Source organism: Rhincodon typus, chromosome 2, assembly GCF_021869965.1.
Source record: "Rhincodon typus isolate 14 chromosome 2, sRhiTyp1.1, whole genome shotgun sequence".
Taxonomy (NCBI): Eukaryota; Metazoa; Chordata; class Chondrichthyes; order Orectolobiformes; family Rhincodontidae; genus Rhincodon; species Rhincodon typus.
The window spans coordinates 111,048,404-111,065,883 of record NC_063333.1 but is presented as its reverse complement, the minus strand read 5'-3'; the positions used below and the strand labels follow the sequence as shown (position 1 = coordinate 111,065,883).

At 41.7% G+C, this 17,480-nt stretch overlaps 1 protein-coding gene across 9 annotated transcripts in view; it reads left to right on the top strand.

The window, feature by feature from the left end:
- Positions 1 to 17,480, top strand: part of LOC125486260 (synaptonemal complex protein 2-like) — a 299,464-nt gene that overhangs the window by 124,732 nt on the left and 157,252 nt on the right. For all 9 annotated transcript variants that reach the window (XR_007264933.1, XM_048613014.1, XM_048613007.1 and 6 more), the window contains 2 exons: positions 74 to 128; positions 10,862 to 10,926. Coding sequence is in view for 8 of the 9 variants with exons in the window: in XM_048613014.1 (XP_048468971.1) it covers positions 74 to 128; positions 10,862 to 10,926 (120 nt within the window). In the remaining variant the exon portion in view is untranslated. The remainder of the gene's footprint in view (positions 1 to 73; positions 129 to 10,861; positions 10,927 to 17,480) is intronic.

Here is a 17,480-nt window from a genome sequence, read left to right as displayed (position 1 = left end):
AAATGAGCAGGAAAACATAGATTAAGAATGTAAATTGTAACATTTTTCTTTGTTTCCTTTCATCACCTATAAGGGAAAAGGATGTTTTCGATTTTGAAACTTCTTCTGATTCTGCAGCGAATTTACAGGTGAGGAAAGAAATTAACTTTAATTTGAAATTATCATGGATCACTTAGTCTAATTTCCGGTTTGCTTCACTCCAGTCACTCCCTTTTATAGCTGAGCACCTTTTTGTACAAATAATTAGCACAGAATTCTGTATTCTATTTTCAGCATAGAATTAATTATGCAGGTTTTTTTTATAACTGCACTTTAATTTTGAGTTAATTACACATTTGCATCCTTTTAACTATCCAGTGCACTAATACTTTAACCATGAAATAGCAAGAACTACAGATGCTAGAGTCAGAGATAGTGTGGAGCTGGAGGAACACACACCAGGCAGCATCAGGAATAGGAAAGCTAACGTTTCTGGTTGGGACCCTTCTTCAGAAATGGGGAGGGGCAGGGGAGCTCGGAAATAAATAGAGGAGGGGGTGGGGCTGGGGAAGGTAGGTGGGATGGTGATAGGTGAGTGCAGGTAGGGAGTGGTGGGGATTGGTCAGTGAGGTGGGAGTGGTGGATAGGTGGGAAAGAAGATGGACAGGTTGTCTCAGGTCAAGGAGGTGGGGATGAGAGGGAGGATTGGTCATGGAATGAGGCCGGGGGTGGGGAGATTTTGAAACTGGTAAAGTCCACATTCAGTTCATTGGGCTGGAGGCTCCTGAGGTGGAATGAGGTGCTGCTCCTCCAGTTTGCAGGTGGTGTGTTGTGACACTGCAGGAGGCCCAGGATGGACATGTTACCCAGGGAGTGGGAGGGGAAGTTAAAATGTTTTGCGACCAGAAGGTGGCGGTGTTTGTCGCATACAGCGCAGATGTTCTACAAAACGGTCTCCAAGTCTCTGCTTGGCCTCACCGCTGTACAGTAGGCCACATCGGATGCAGTGGACCAATTTGACGGATGTATGCAGGTGAACCCATGTCTGATGTTGAAGGTTTGTTTGTTTGCCTTGAATGGAAGTGAGGGGGCAGGTGTAACAAATCCTGCCGTTGCACGGAAAGGTGCCGGGGAGTAGTGGGGTTAGAGGGGTTGGTGAGGAGTGTGGAGTGAACAAGGGAGCCACAGAGAGAGTGGTCTCTATGAAAGGCAGATGAGGGTGGGGAGGGAAATATATCTTTGGTTGTGGGGTTAGATTGTTGGTGGTGGAAGTGGCAGAGAATGATATGCTGGGTGCAGAGGTTGGTAGGGTGATGTGTGAGGACAAAGGGGATTCTGTCTTTGTTTTTGTTGCAGGGAGGCAATGTGAGGGCAGAGGTGTGGGAGATGCGTTTGAGGGCATTTTCAATCACCAGAGTGGGGTGGGGGTGAAAGTTACTGTCCTTGAAATAGGAGGACATCTGGGATGTGCAGGAGTGGAATGCCCCATCTTGGGTGCAGATGTGGCGGAGGCAGAGGAATTGGGAGTAGGGGATCGCATTGTTGCAGTAAGGTGGGTGAGAGGAGGTGTAGTCTAGGTAGCTGTGGGAGTTGGTGGGTTTGAAATAAATGCCAGTTACAAGGCAGTCATCAGAGATGGAAACAAAGGTCCAGGAAGAGGAGAGAGGAATTGGAAATGGTCCAGGTGAATTTCAGGTTGGGGTGAAAGGTGTTAGTAAAGTTGATGAACTGTTCAATTCCTCGTGGGAACATGAGGCAGTGCCGATTACAGTCATCAATGTAGCGGAGGAAGAGGTGGGGGATAGTGTCAGTATAACAGTGGAAGAGGGACTGTTCCATGTATCCTATGAAGAGGCAGGCATAGCTTAGGCCCATGCAGGCGCCCATTTCAAGGACTGTAACTTCCAACCACCCCCATCCGCCACTCCAGTGATTGAAAATGTCCTCAAACGCATCTCTTGTGTCTTCCACACCTCTGCCCTCACATCACCTCCCCCCCCCCAACAAAAATAAAGACAGAATCCCCCTCGTTCTCACATATCACCCCACAATCTCCACATCCAATGTATGCCACCTACAATCTGACCCCACAACTAAAGATATATTTCTCTCCCCACCCCAATCATCCCATGACCAGCCTCCCCTCTCACCCCCGCCTCCTTGACCTGCAACAACCAGTCTATCTTCTCACCTGAGCTCCCCTTTTCCCTCCCCATTTCTGAAGCTGAGTCCCGACCTGAAACTCAGCATTCCTGTTCCTCTGCTGCCTGGCCTGCTGTGTTCCTCCAGCTGTACACTTTGTTATACTTTAACCATGGATGTTTCAATTTTTGAAGCCTTCAGGTCACAGTTTAATTGCTTTTAATTTTGATTCTAGTTAGGAAGAACTTCTCATTGTATTTCTTATCCTTGCTGACCTTCTGATGTGTGTACACTACACTTTTCTGTTGCTTTTCTATCTTTCCGTAATGGAATGACTAATACTTTTGCAATTTAAGTTGTTGCCACTGAAGTCTTATGCAAATTCAGCAGTAATCTACTTTGTTTCTCTCAACCTCAAATTATAGGATACAAACAATACTTAAATCTTTGTATAGCTTAAGGTTTGTTTACTTTACCATTCTTGTCTCTTAGCCAATATTTTGGCTAATCCACCTCAAAGTAATGCAAATTGTGCTTGAACTATCGAGTTGTACAAGAAAATTTAAAGAACCGCAAAAAAAAAATCCATTTGTGTTTTGAAAATGATACAGTTCTATTAATCCATCTTTCTGCAAAGAACTGCCCCCGCTCATCCTGGGATAGTAGGAACTGCCAATGCTGGAGAATCTGAGATAACAAGGTGTGGAGCTAGATGAACACAGCAGGCCAGGCAGCATCAGAGGAGCAAGAAAGCTGACGTTTTGGGTCCAGACCCTTCTTTGGAAATTTTTCTGAAGAAGGGTCCAGACCCGAAATTTCAGCTTTCCTGCTCCTCTGATGCTGCCTGGCCTGCTGTGTTTATCCAGCTCTACACCTTGTTATCCCTGCTCATCCTGTTTGTTTATTCATATTTGGTAATCTTTTATGATCCACACCACAATTTGGTGGTGATCATAAAAGATATACATGCCTTTATACATGCAGTAGAGAGTTTGGTGTTGTCTACAAATGTGATTATTATCTATTTCTTTGCTTATATATTTGTGTATATTATTACTGGACAGTAGAGAATTTCAGTATTGTGGGAAAGAGTCCTGCTGTTAAAGTTTGTTTTTTGTTTTTTTTGTCTTGAATTAAACAGGACAGAATTGCAGAAAAACTAATCTTAGAGAACAGCATGTGTTGATTTGGCAGTTGGATTCTGATTTTATTGAAAATAGCAATTATGAAGAATGCTTTCTAAAAATATAAGTTTCAACATCCCCTTCCTTTTTATCCTTATATTCAAACATTATGTTCAAGTATTGTATAAACAAGATCAGCCTTCTAGAAATATGGGCCCAACGATCCCAATAAATTCTGGTCTTCAAAGTGCTTAGTAATTCCATCCTGTGATATTAAACTATTTTGATTTTAGATGCTGAATTCAGATGAATAGTTTAAGATTCTCTTTCATCTTGTGCTTTTGAGGATGAGAGTCACTTATTTTGACATTTTCTTTCCACCCAGTTTTGTAAAATGATTATTTTAGCTTCTAGCATTTCTTACTTTTTCATCAGGATCCTTCTAGAAAACACCTTTGCCTAACAGTTTCAGGTTGATTGGGCATGTTCTGTTCTTTGAACAGCCTCCATCTATTTCTGATTACTCGATTATCACCACTCTGGAAATTGTGGCAGTGTTCCTGTCATTTGGTTATTATCCACTACAAACTCTCCTCCTTCTTTTATGATCCAATTAACATAGGAAGCCTTTGTATTGGTTTTGGTTTAACTAATTTTCTAAGACAATCAAGAACTTTTGAAGTTGCCTTTTTATGCTTTCTGTTTTATATTTATCTTTGTTTCTCAAGCAAATAATAAAACTATGCACGCTTAAAAGAAATGTTACAAACCTAATTTAATCACACCAGCCATCCATGAAATAGTGCTGTTAAAAACTTCTGTTCCTTACTGATTCCCCACATATTTCTTATCTCCTTTTAAATATTTATGTATTTCATATACTTTGATTTTTGGCCTTTGGTTTAATTGCCAATTTCTCCTCCCTGATTTGGATAATTGATTTTAGACCCATGCTTCAGTCCTTGATTGTCCTAGACTTGCTACTTGTCTGTTTATCGTATTTTATGGTCATGAGCAGAATTTTACCAGCTCCATTGAAGAAGTTGGATGGAGATGGTGGCTGGGAATTTGGGGCCAATCAGTTTTTCTGAGTTAGATTGCCTGAGACTGGAATACTGAAGTGATCTCACCACACAGTGGAAGCAACCAGAGAAAGATGACTGAAGTGAAGTGCTGGCCAGCAGAAGATTTGCAAGGATCGTCTCAACAGAAATTTAGCAAAGGCTACTGAACTGTCTTTTCACTAACCACCCCCCTTGCCATATGACATTTTACCCCATTTGTCCATCTAAGGAGTTTACAAGGGGATTAGACCTTTTTAATTGGTAATATATGCTCGTGGTTTATAAGTGTAATCCCCTTTTTCCCCAGCCCCTGCCATAGCTAGAGTCTAAATACTTGCGATAAATAGTGATCCCTCATCAGGACAGAAACCTGGTTCATGCTTTCTCTCAATCTAGATCTGTAAGTCCAGTTTGGGGAACTTCACATACTAAACTTTTGTGATGATTCTGCAAAATTTGGGTTTGACTTCCTAGCATGCTGCCGGAGTGAGCCATTATGCTCTATGAAGGAAAAAAACTGAAAGAGCTGCAGATCCTGTAAATCGGGAATGAAAATCTGATCAGTTCTGAGGAGGGGTCACCGGACCCAAAACGTTAACTGTTTTTTCCTTAATAGATGCTGCCAGACCTGCTGGGCTTTTCCAGCTACTTTGTTTTTGACCCATTATTCTCCACCTGGCTGAACTTTTGGACTCCTATTGTACAGCTTCCCCTGTAGCTCCAATTTCTGTAATTCCCTTTTCCTTTGCATTTTTGACACTTTTTTTTTCCTTTGACTTGTCTTTCCTTTTTATATCTGGGATAGGCCATCAATGAATATTCATTAAATAAGCCCGTTGACTGACTCTCACAGATCCTGCTCACTCCTGCACTGCTTCCTACTTTGTGTTCTCGGTTTCTGCATCTTCATCTCAATAATTCTGTAAATGCAACTTTCCATAGAAATATTTGTAAAATGTTTTCCATTTTCTTTCAATTTAGAAAGCCCAACACCATTACAAAGTAGTTGCCTGGGCCTTGACCAGACTTGTTCTATTCCACTTTTCTGTTATCATGCCTTCTCCTTCCCTCTGAGGATTATAATAAGATTCCTCTCGTTACCTTCAATAACACCAGCGTCCACATTTAACAAATTATTTTCTTGTCATTTCTATGTCTTTCAGTGTGAAATCTCTGTGAAACTTTCCTCAACCACCTCTTGCAGCCCTTTTGAAGGGGCTTTCCTTCTGTAACATTATGATCAGTTCTGCTGAAACAGCATCCCCTTCTGGCACAGCCTTTCTGTACAGTACAGAAATGCAATACCGATTTACCATCTTTTCAGTAAACCCCTTGTGAAGTACTCCCAGATGTAAAGGCAATATACTATATTTTCAATTTACTCCATAAAATTGATAATGCAAAACATTAATGCATAAACATGGAACATAAAACTGCATAGCATAGGAATGGGACCTTCAGCCCACAGTGTTGTGCTGAACATGACGCCAAATGAAACCTAGTCTCTTCTGCCTGACATCCCTCCATTCCTTGCATATTCACGTGCTTATTTAAAAGCCCCTTAAATGCCCCCATTTTTATCTGCCTCCACCACTGCTCCTGGTAATGCATTCCAGACTCCTACCACTTTTTTTTTTTTAGAAAAAGATTGCCCCTCACATCTGCTTTGAACTCCGCAGACACCCCTTAAATGCATGCCCCCTAGTACTGGATATTTAAACTCTGGGCAGGAAAAAAAATCTGATTGTCAACCCCATCAATGCATCTCATAATTGTATTGACGTCTATCAAGTCTCCCTGCAGCCTATTCCATTCCAAAGAAAACAACCAGACTTTTTCAAGCCTTTTATAGCTCATAACCCTCTAATCCAGGCAGCATCCTTGTAAACGTCTTCTGCACCTTCTCCAAAGCCTCCACATCCTTCCAAGAATTGAACACCGTACTCTGAATCTGGCCTAACCAAAGTCTTCTCAAGCTGCAACATGACACCCTGACTCAAGCATGCCACACACCACCTTCACTACCCTATCTACTTGCGTTGCTACTTTCTGGGAGCTATGGACTGAAATTCCAAGATCCCTCTGTACATCAATGCTGTTCAGAGTCCTGCCATTAACTGTATACTTTTCCTTAGCATTTGATCTTGCAAAGTGCAGCACCTCACATTTACCCAGTTAAATTCCATCTGCCATTTCTCTGTCCATATCTGAAACTGATCTATATCCCGCTGTATCCTTGGACAACCTTCTACATGATCCACAACTCCACTAATCTTTATCATCTGCAAACTTACTAACCCACCCACCTACACTTTCATCTAAGTCCTTTATATGAATCACAAACAGCAGAGGCGCCAGTATGGATCCCTATGGAACACTACTGGTCATCGACATCCAGCCTGAAAAACACCCTTCCACCACTACGCTCTGTTTTCTATGGCAAGCCAATTCTGGATCCACGTATCCAAGTTACTGTGGATCCCATGCATCTGAATCTTGTGGATGAGCCTACCATGAAGGACTTTGTCAAAACGCCTTACTAAAATCTATGTAAACAACATCCACTGCTCTACCTTCAATGATCACCATCTCAAAATTCAATCAAGTTAGTAAGATATACATGCCCAGCACAAAGCCATGCTGACTATCCCTAGTTAGGCCATGCTTTTCCAAATGTGATTAAATCCTACCCCTAAGAATCTCTCCAACAGCTTATCAGCCACTGATGTGAGACTCACTGGTCTGTAGTTTCCTGGATTATCCCTATTTCCCATTTCGGGGAGGAACAACATTAGCTACTTGCCAGTCCTCTGGGACCTCTCCAGTGGCTAGCAAGGATACAAAGATCTTGGTCAAGGCCCCAGCAATCTCCTGTTTTGCCCCTCAAGAACCTAGGGAAGATACCATCTGGCCCTGGGGATTTATCCACCTTAATGCTCTTTAAGAAATCCAGCACCATTTCTTTCCTGATCTCAAAATGCCCTAGCATATTAGCATGCTCTACACAAAACTCACTATCCTCTCAATCCTTTTTCTGGGTGAATACTGATGCAAAGTACTCAGTTAAGAGCTCGCCCACATTCTCTGCCTCCAAGCACAAGTTCCCTCCTTTATATTTTGAGTGGTCCTATCTTCTTCCCTAGATATCCTCTTGTTTTTAATGTATGTGTAGAATGCCTTGGGATTCTTTTTAACCCTACTTGCCAAGGTCATTTTATGGCCCCTTTCTCTTCTAATTCCCTGTTTGAGTACTTTCCTGATTTCCTTGTATTCCTCATGGGCCCTGTCTGAGTTAGTTCCCTTATCTTTCCTTTTGACTAAATTCACAACCTCCTTCATTATCCAGGGGTCCCTTACCTTGCCATCATTATCCCCCCACCACCCCACCTCCTTACTGGAATAGAACATGATGGTCTTGAACTCTCCCCAGCAGATCTTTAAACAGTTCCCTCATGTCAAATGTGGACTTGCCTAACAATAACACCTCCAAATTAATACTCCCTAGCCCCTGTTGAGTACTGACATAATTTGTCCTCTCCCAATTTAGTACCTTGCCGCAAGGTCCTGACTTATCCTGATTCATAGCTATCTTAAAACTTGTTGTGATCGCTTTTACCAAAATACACTCTCACTAAAAGGCCAGTCACCTGGCCAGGCTCATTAACCAATTAAAAAGTCCAGTATGTCCCCTCCTCTAGTTGGACTATCCACGTACTGTTTCAATAAATCATCTTAACAATAATCTGTTATTTTAATTCTGCCCATTCTGATTTGGGCCTAGGCTTCCAGTGTTTCGGTGAGCTCAGCATAAGTTTGCAAGTCAGTACCTCTTCTTTTCAGAAGGGCATTTGCAGCCTTCTGGAATCATTGTAGACTTGAACAATTTCAGATATAATCGCTACCTAATTTTGGGTTCTGTGGAAGGGTCACTCAACCTAAAACGTTAATTCCTGATTTCTCTCCATAGGTGCTGAGCTCTTCAGCTATTTCTGTTTTTGTTTTTGATTTACAGCATCTGCAGCTCTTTCAGTTTTGGTTTATATCTGACCTTTCAAAGGGCCCATGACCCCTTTGTTCACTCCTTTATTCCCAACACTTGCCTTGCCCCACGGCACTTTCCCATGGATTTGCAGAAGGTACAACACCTGTCCATATATCTCCTCTCTCCTCAACAAGGACCCAGAGATACCTTGCAGGCTTGGCAGCAATTTATCTGTACTTCATTCAATTTGGTCTACTGTATTTGTTGTTCATTGTGTGGTCTCCTGTATATTGGGAAGATGAAAGGCAGACTAGGTGTCCACTTTGTAGAACACCTACATTCTGTTTGGCAAAATAACTGAGCTTCCAGTTGCCTTACATTTCAACACACTGCCTTGTTTTCACAGCAACATTTCTGTTGCAGGCCTGCTACCGTATTCCAGCAAGCTTCTGTTCCAGGTCAAGCCTGATTTTATGCTTGGGGTCCTTGAGAACTCAATACCAATCTCGTAACTTTATCACCTGATTCCATCCTTCCATGTTTTCTACCTATCCTTGCACTGTCTGGTCCTGTTGTAACATCGGGTTCTTTGAGCATAGCCATTTGGTCATCCTCCTGTGCTCATTATCACTTATTCAGCATCTCTTCTGTCCTGGCCTACTATCCATAATCCTCTCATCTGCCTACCCCTTTCATATTTCTCTCTCTGTCTGGGCTCCCTCTCCCACCTATCTTCACCTTTTTTTTTCTCGTCCTCTCCTCTTCTGTCCTTCCCCTCCAAAAAAAAAAACCTTGTCTTCAACATAAATACCACTTTTTCCTAGCTGCTATCAATTTGGTTGAAGTTCTGAAGAAGGGTCTAGGCCCGAAACGTCAGCCTTCCTGCTCCTATGTTGCTGCTTGGCCTGCTGTGTTCATCCAGCTCTACGCCTTGTTGTCCCAGACTCTTAATCATTATTCTACTCTCTTTTTTTCTCCTAACAGATGTTGCCATACCGGCTGAGTTTCACCAGCAGTGATTTTATTTGAGATCTCCAGTATCTGCAGTTCTTTAATTTTACTTTTAGACCATGTTGATTTTCCTCACTATACGTGTGAAAAGCTCTTGATATTATACTTGATATCCCTTGCAAGTTTTTCTCATTTCCTTATTTTTTCCTTTAACCTGATGTAGTTATTGCTATTTTGAATGCTTTGCTCTGATATAATGCTAACTCTAAACGTATGCACTAGGCCGCATTGTCCACATGTCTGACACCAGACTTCCAAACAAGCTCTCTACTCTGAGCTTTGCCATGGTAAGTGGTTAACAAGAGGGCAGAAGAGTTGTTACAAGGTCAACTTCTTTGCCTCCCTGAAAAATGCAATATCTCCATTGACTCATGGAAATCTCCAGTTTGACTGTTCAATTTGGAGAGGTGGTTTCTATGAAGAAGCAAGTCTTGGTCTAAATTGAGGCCAACTGCAAAAAATGGGAAAAGCATGCAGAAACCTGTGTTCCACCCACCCTCTCAGCAATCACCATTGGGCACACCTGTGGCAGGATGTGTAATCCATTATTCAATTTATTTAGTCATCTCAGAACTTGTATCACTGGAGGGAAGAAAGTCATCTTCAATTCCAAGGGTCTGCCTAAGCAGGAAGGAGGCAAAACTCTTAATGGAGATGGAAATTTTTGATGATCCTTTTTTTGAAGTAGATTTTCTGTGGCTTTATTTCCCATAGACTATATTTTCTAAAAAAAAAAGACAAAAAAAAGGGGTGACAAGCGTAGAATGGCAAAAAAATTGTTTACTCAGTTTTGTCCTCTAATAATTTTGTCTCTAACTCCAAGTTACCAACTGTGGCAACATGAAGAAGCTTCCAAAGATTGAGCATGTTGATCAGTACTTACCAGTCCTGAGAGGAAAAATTAAACTATTTCAATGAATTACTATACTAACCCCAACTCCACTCACCATGACTTTGTGCAATACAGCTTTAAGGTCTATAATGAGCTATTTGGGTCTCGGATGAAAAATCTAGCTTTTCAAATAGCTGCACATTTTCTTTCACCTTTTAGTAACTGATGTTTTTTTTTGTTGTTGAAACTATTTTGGGTGCATAGTGGTTAGCACAGTTGCCTCTCAGCATTAGGGACCTGGATTCAATTCCAGCCTTGGGGTACTGTCTGTGTGGAGGTTTTTAATTAGTGCATTAGTTTCTGCTGGGCGCTCCAGTTTCCTTTCACAGTGCAAGGATGTGCAGATTAAGTGGATTGGCAATACTAAATTGCCCATAGGGTCTAGGAATATGCAGGGTAGGTGGATTAGCCATGGTAAATGTGTGGTAACAGGGATAGGGTAGGATGCTCTTCAGAGGCCAAATGGCCTCTTCTGCACTGTAGGGATTCTACAATTCTATTTCCTGTTTGAAACCATTTCAATCAGTAATCTCTGAGACGTAAAGATTATTTAACTTTGGACCACGTTATGAAGAAGGGAAGTATGTCAGCCTCTGTCACCATTTCAATGTTTCAGATGCTATCAAATTTTATATATGATGTTTCAATTTTTAATCTGTAATTGTAGGTCAGTGAAGCCAAAAGGAGAATTCCTGGAAGGAAAAGTCTGTCTTTTGATGAAGTCTGCAATCTGTAAGTCACTGACTATTCTTCAATGCCATTTAAACAATTTTGAGGAATGGGATGGAAGTAAGGGAACAAACAAAATATTCCTGCGCTATTTTACTTTTGTTCGTGGAATGTAGGAATCACTGGCTCTACTAGATCTAAATACAAATAGATCATCACCTGCCCTTCTCCCCTTCTCCACACCCCCCCTCCGAGTGTACAATAAAATTGATATTTAAAGAGAATCATCTACCCTACAGTATCCTTCAATTAGCAATCTCCAGAATAATGAAAAAAACAAAATACTGCGAATGGTTTGAATCCAAATACAAATAGAAAATGCTGGAAGTGCTTGGATCTGGCAGAACCTGTGGAAAGCATAGCTCCTGTTTTAGGTCTTGACCATTCATTCAAAACTGTTCTGATGAAATGTAATGACAGATGCTGCCAAATATGCTGAACTGTCTCACTTGGTATTTTTATTCAAAAATAATGCAGTTAGGTGAAAGGAGCTCTGAGGAGTTCAGAAGACACTGCTTCTTGAATCTTGGATGTTACAAAATAAACTGTATAATTGTTATTAATGTGCTACTTCATATAAAATGTATTAATACAATTAGCAGTCATTCTGCAGAAAAGTGGGAAGGTATCTTTGGCGAAGTTTGTTGACATTTACTATTACCTTGCACAGAATTGTTGCAGTGCAGGAGGGGGTCATTTGGCCCATGTACCTACATTGGTTTCATTTGGTGATGCTGGGTGGCAGTGTTTTTTATTGTGATCAGTCTCTGCCTAAACAGACTTTTACTTTGAAAAATACATTTCAACATAATGCATTGACTGGCTTGCTGTAATTATGTGACACCCCCTACCTCTTTTGCTATATTTTTACTTTTAGTTTGTAGCAACCATTCAACATTTTACTTGAAATATGATATCAGAAGTATGAAGTAACTGCTTTAAGAACAGTTCAGCAAAGAGTCTAACCCACAGTGTGCAATCTTTTTTTGTTCATTCACGGGATGAGGGGCATCACTGGGTAGACAGCATTTATTGCCCATCCCTAATTGCCCAGAGGGCAGTTGCGTCAACCACATTGCTGTGAGTCTGGAGTCACATGTAGGCCAGACCAGGTAAGGATGGCAGTTTCCTTCCCTAAAGGACATTAGTGAACCAGATGGGTTTTCTGACATTTGACAATGGATTCATAGTCATCATTAGATTCTTGATTCCAGATATTTTATTGAGTTCAAATTCCACCATCTGCTGTGACGAGATTCGAACCTGCGTCCCCAGAACATCATCTGGGTCTCTGGATTAAGAGTCCAGCGATGATACCACAAGGCCATTGCCTCCTCAGGAAACTTTCAAATTTTGGGTGAGCCAGAATGACTATGAACTTTCCATACTCCTTGGAACTCCTTGTTCCTGTGGGAATTAAAGATAAAATGAGATGGAACTGGAATTTTTTCATAGTTAAAAAGACTTGGCAAAGAAGGAAAGCAACTCTGGAGAAGGCTGCTACAACCTGTTTAGCACTCTAAACTTCTCGGAGGAGGACAGGGCCAAACAGGAGAGAATTTGAAGGCTTTAAATACTTTGTTTGTATGTAACTCTAAAGAGTTCAATATGTTCAAAATTTTGGAGCTCATGGGGTGAATGAGATAATTGTTCTATAATAGCAATGATAAGATCTGCTGAATCCTGAGTTTTGGATAACTGAAAATGATCTTGTTAGAGAATTATCTGAGGCTGTGAGAGCATGTCTACTGAGATAACAATAGTTTATTTTCAAGACTACTGTCAACATTTGCAGAAGCCAAGATTTGTCTATCAGTTGAAGTGTACTAATATGAGAGTTAGTGAGACACAAAATTATGATGAGTGATATTCCAAGTCAAATGAGAAGAACACATTGGAGAGCAATGAAGAAATACTTGAGCAAGAGTTTTGGAAAGATCAAGGCCAGAGGGCAGGATGTAATGTTATGCAAGATACCACACAAAAGGAACCCTGTCCAAAGTGTGGAAAGTAATGGTCTAATTACAAGATGATGCATTGCTTTCTGGCAATGTTTAGGCTTGATTTTTTTACTTGTTTGCTTTTTAAAAAAAAAAAAAAATGGCCACTGGGGAGATGCTAGCCCATGAATCACTCTGCACCACAGAACAGATTGGTATTGTCAGGCCTAAAAGTGATGGTTTCTGGCTGTTTAGGATTGACTTCAGAAGGAGAGCATTAAGTGAATGTAAAGTATCTGACACCAGTGCTTTATGCAACATTAGTGAGCTTTGCAGAACTGTCCAAAGTGGTTCAAAATGGTTCTAAGCCATTGATTGCTGAAAAGAATATTCCATAAGAATAAAGATTTTTGCAGATATTTTGTCTTTCTAGTGAATATCATCCGAATGTAGGTGGGAATATGAGACTATTCCGGCATCTGCCAAGGGGAGTTCTAGCTGTCCTTGAGTCTAGTCTTAAAATGAAATGGAAGAGCTGGCAAGGGAAGGAGTAAACAAGAAATTGACATCTCTACGGGTTGGATTAGCAGCATTGTAGCTGTGAAAAATTTTGGAAACAGATGATGGTTCCGACCCGTCGTCTGCTGGTGCTACTGGAGGTATCAAGTCTCAAGATAAAATCGGGTTTGATAGGGTTTTTTTTTTTGTTTGTTTAGTTAAATAATTGGTATTGAGGTTGGTTGGCTCGCCGAGCTGGTTTGTTGTTCCGCACACATTTCGTTACCGTGCTCGGCAACATCCTCAGTGCAGCCTCTGATGAAGCGTCGGTGTGTTTTCCCACCTGGTTTTTAAACTCTGGGGTCCGTTGAGATGGATTGCCTCATTTCTGGGTTTTCTCCGTAGTGGAATGTATATGGGATCGAGTTCAATGTGTTTATTAATAGCATGCTTCGTGGGGTGCAATGCTTCCAGGAATTCTCGTGCTTGTCTCTGCCTAGCCTGTCCCAGGATCTTGGTGTTGTCCCAGTCGAAGTCGTGGTTCTCCTTGTCCATGTGGATTGAGCATGTGAAATACTCTGGCTTAAGAAATTCCTCCTTAATCTTCATTCTAAAGAGTCACCCCTTCTCTCTGAGGCTGTGCCCTTGGATCCTGGTTTCTCATGCTCGTAGAAACATTATGCAAATGGCACGGTGGCTCAGTGGTTAACACTGGTGCCTCACAGCACCAGAGACCTGGGTTTGATTCCACCCTCGGGCGACTGTCTGTGTGGAGTATGCACATTCTCCCCATGTCTGCAAGGGTTTCCTCCAGGTGCTCTGATTTCCTCCCACAGTCGAAAGATGTGCAGGCTAGGTGGCCATGGAAAATTGCCCGTAGTGTCCGGGGATGTGTAGGCTAGGTGGGTTATAGGGGGATGGGTCTGGGTGGGATGCTCTGAGGGTTGGTGTGGACTTGTTAGGCCTAAGGGCCTGTTCCCACCCTGTAGGGATTCTATGATTTTGCAAAAAAGTAATAACGAAGAAACTGGGAATGTCTCCAAACTAAAGCAGATTCAAGAATTGGGAATCTCTCGATGAGGAGAAAAGAAAGTTTGTAGGAAAAATCAATGATCCAGGAAATAAATGCTGAAGTGTAAACCTGGAAGTGAATGGATGTACTACAATGTTTTAAAACTAGATTCTGGGGCTAATGTCTGTTATCAGACCAACATAAATGACTTAAAAATTACAGCGACCCTCTGAAAAAAGTCCTGTAGGAACATTATTCAAAGGCCAACTTGGAGCAAAATATCCGTACAAGGGAAGAAAACCTATTGAATCTGTCATTTGGATTTGTTAATCATTAAATACATGTGCATGTTCAAGGCTGAAATTAGTTCACAAAGTTTAATGTGGTTGCAGATGTGGACCAAGAGCCTGAATGTTTTTGTTCAGTGGTTTGGAAAATTTGAAGATCATGTTTATCAATTTGCTTGCAAGCAAGAAGGAAATTCTTCAATAAAGTTGAAGAAAGAGAATCTATACTCAGAGTCATTTTCATGATTATGAATGTTCAAACATATTAATAGGAATAGGCCACTTGTCTCAGGCTTGCTCTGGTATTCAAGAAGATTACAGCTGATCTAATCAGTCCACATTCCCACCTACTGTGCATTGTGCATCCTCCCATTTAGAGATCATCTTTTTGCATTTATGGAATATATGTAACACATTTTGTCCTCTGTTCTGAAGTGTCTGCCACTGCATCTGACTTATCCTTCAGCCTAATTTGCTTGCTCACTTAAGCAGAGTTAGCTGATGTGCCCTCAATTGCCTTTATTTAAATTTGAAGTACTAATTTTGGTCCAACTCCCTCAAACTGAATGTAAAATTCAATTGTAATAATGCTGCACACTAGGGACACATCTACTGTGAGATCATTCATTCACCCTATTCCATTACACACTACAAATTCTAGCATAGCCTACACCCTGTCCAGAACATGCTTTTCTAAGAAACTATTCAGGAAGAAACTGATGAACTCTTTGTAGACTGCTTTTCTTTCTCCATTAGGTTTCTCAGTCTGTGGTGCTTAAAATTCTGCATGATTATCAGATACCGACATCTACTAATAGACCCAACACCACAGTTAGGGAACCGGATTACAACAACCCTAAAGAAATTACACAGCACAGTAACCATCAGCAAGACTGACTACCAATAAACTGAAGCCAGAGGGATCCAACACCCTACATCTGTGGACTTCCTAAGGTACACAAGCCATGGATCCCCCTCAGACCCCTTGTCTCACTACCGGGCACACCAACATATAGACTAGCCAAAGAACTACAACAGAAACTGAAATACTTAGTTGACAACATGACCCACTCCATCCCAAGTATTCCTCAACATCATCAAGGACACCAGAATAGAAGAGGACAAGATAATGGTATCTACGGGCGGCACAGTGCTCATAGTTAGCACTGCTGCCTCACAGCACCATGGATCCAGGTTCAATACCAGCCTCGGGCGACTGTCTGTGTGGAGTTTGCACATTCTCCCCGTGTCTGCGTGGGTTTCTTGTGGGTGCTCTGGTTTCCTCCCACAGTCCCAAGATGTGCAGGCTAGGTGGCTATGGAAAATTGCCTGTAGCGTTCGGGGGTGAGTAGGTTAGGTGGGTTATAGGGGGATCGGTCCGTATGGGATGCTCCGAGGGTTGGTTGGACGTGTTGGGCTAAAGGGCCTGTTTCCACACTGTAGGGATTCTACGATCTTTCGATGTAACAGCCCTATTTACATCCATAAACATTGACCTAGCCAAAGAGACAATTGCCACACTGCTGGACAAATCAGGAAGGCAGACACCGGACAGCACCCTGAAACCACTGGATCTGTGCCTCTCAACCCACTTTATCTTCAACGACCATATAGTTAAACAAGTCAATGGAACACCCATGGGATCCCCAATATCAGGACTATTAGCAGAAGCAATAATGCAAAGATTAAAATGGACAGCACTCCCCACAATCTAACCCAAACGCTGGATCCACTACATAGATGACACCTTCATGATTATCAAACCTACTGACAAATAATCAACGTCCTCACTGGAATAAAATTTACAAAAGAAGAGAACAACAATCGACTATCCTTCCTGGACATAATGATGGAACACAAGAATAACGGGCAACTCCAGATGAGCACATATATGGACCAGATGCTTAATTACACCAGCAACCACCCTGACACCCATAAACGGAGCTGCATCAGGACATTATTCAAATGAGCTACAACATACTGCAGCAATCCGGAATTGTGCAAAGCAGAACAGGAGCTCTTGTATGGAGTCTTCAAAAGGAATGGATACCCAAAAAGCACAATCTGCCTTTACCTCTAGACAGACCACAACAAGAAGACAATACTGCCAGACACACCAGTCACCTGACTGTACATTAAGGGCATAGAGATGACCACAAGACTACCTGGGCCCCGAGATATCAGGGTCACCCACAAACCAACAACCCTGCAATTGCTACCAACAAATGTAAAGAATTCCATACCCACAACCAATCAGAGTAATGTAACATACAAAATACCATGCAAGGACTGTAAGAAACATTACATAGGCCAAACTGGAAGAAAACTGGCGATAAGGATACACAAACACCAACTAGCCACCAAGGGTCATGACCAATTCTCACTGATCTCAATACACACTGACAAAGAAGGATATAAATTTGACAGGGACAACATATCCATAATAGCATAAGCCAAACAGATGTGCTAGGGAATTCCTGGAGTCCTGGCATTCCAACGACAAATACATTGACCTGGACCCGATATACAAATCACTGAAAAACAGAACCGGAAGTGATGCCAACCATCCTAGCAAACCAAGGCATGTAAATAACAAACGGGACAGAACACCGATGCTTCACTGGATGCGAGCTGACTGTTACCTAGCAGGGTGACGAAATGTCTGCAAACAAACATACCAGCTTGGTGATCAAGTCTGCAACATCATGCATGATTAGTGCATTAACCTTCTGATAGGCTCCCAAAGATGTGCAGGTTAGGTGAATTGACCGTGCTAAAATTGCCCCATTGTCCAGGATTGTGCAGGCTAGGTGAGTTAGC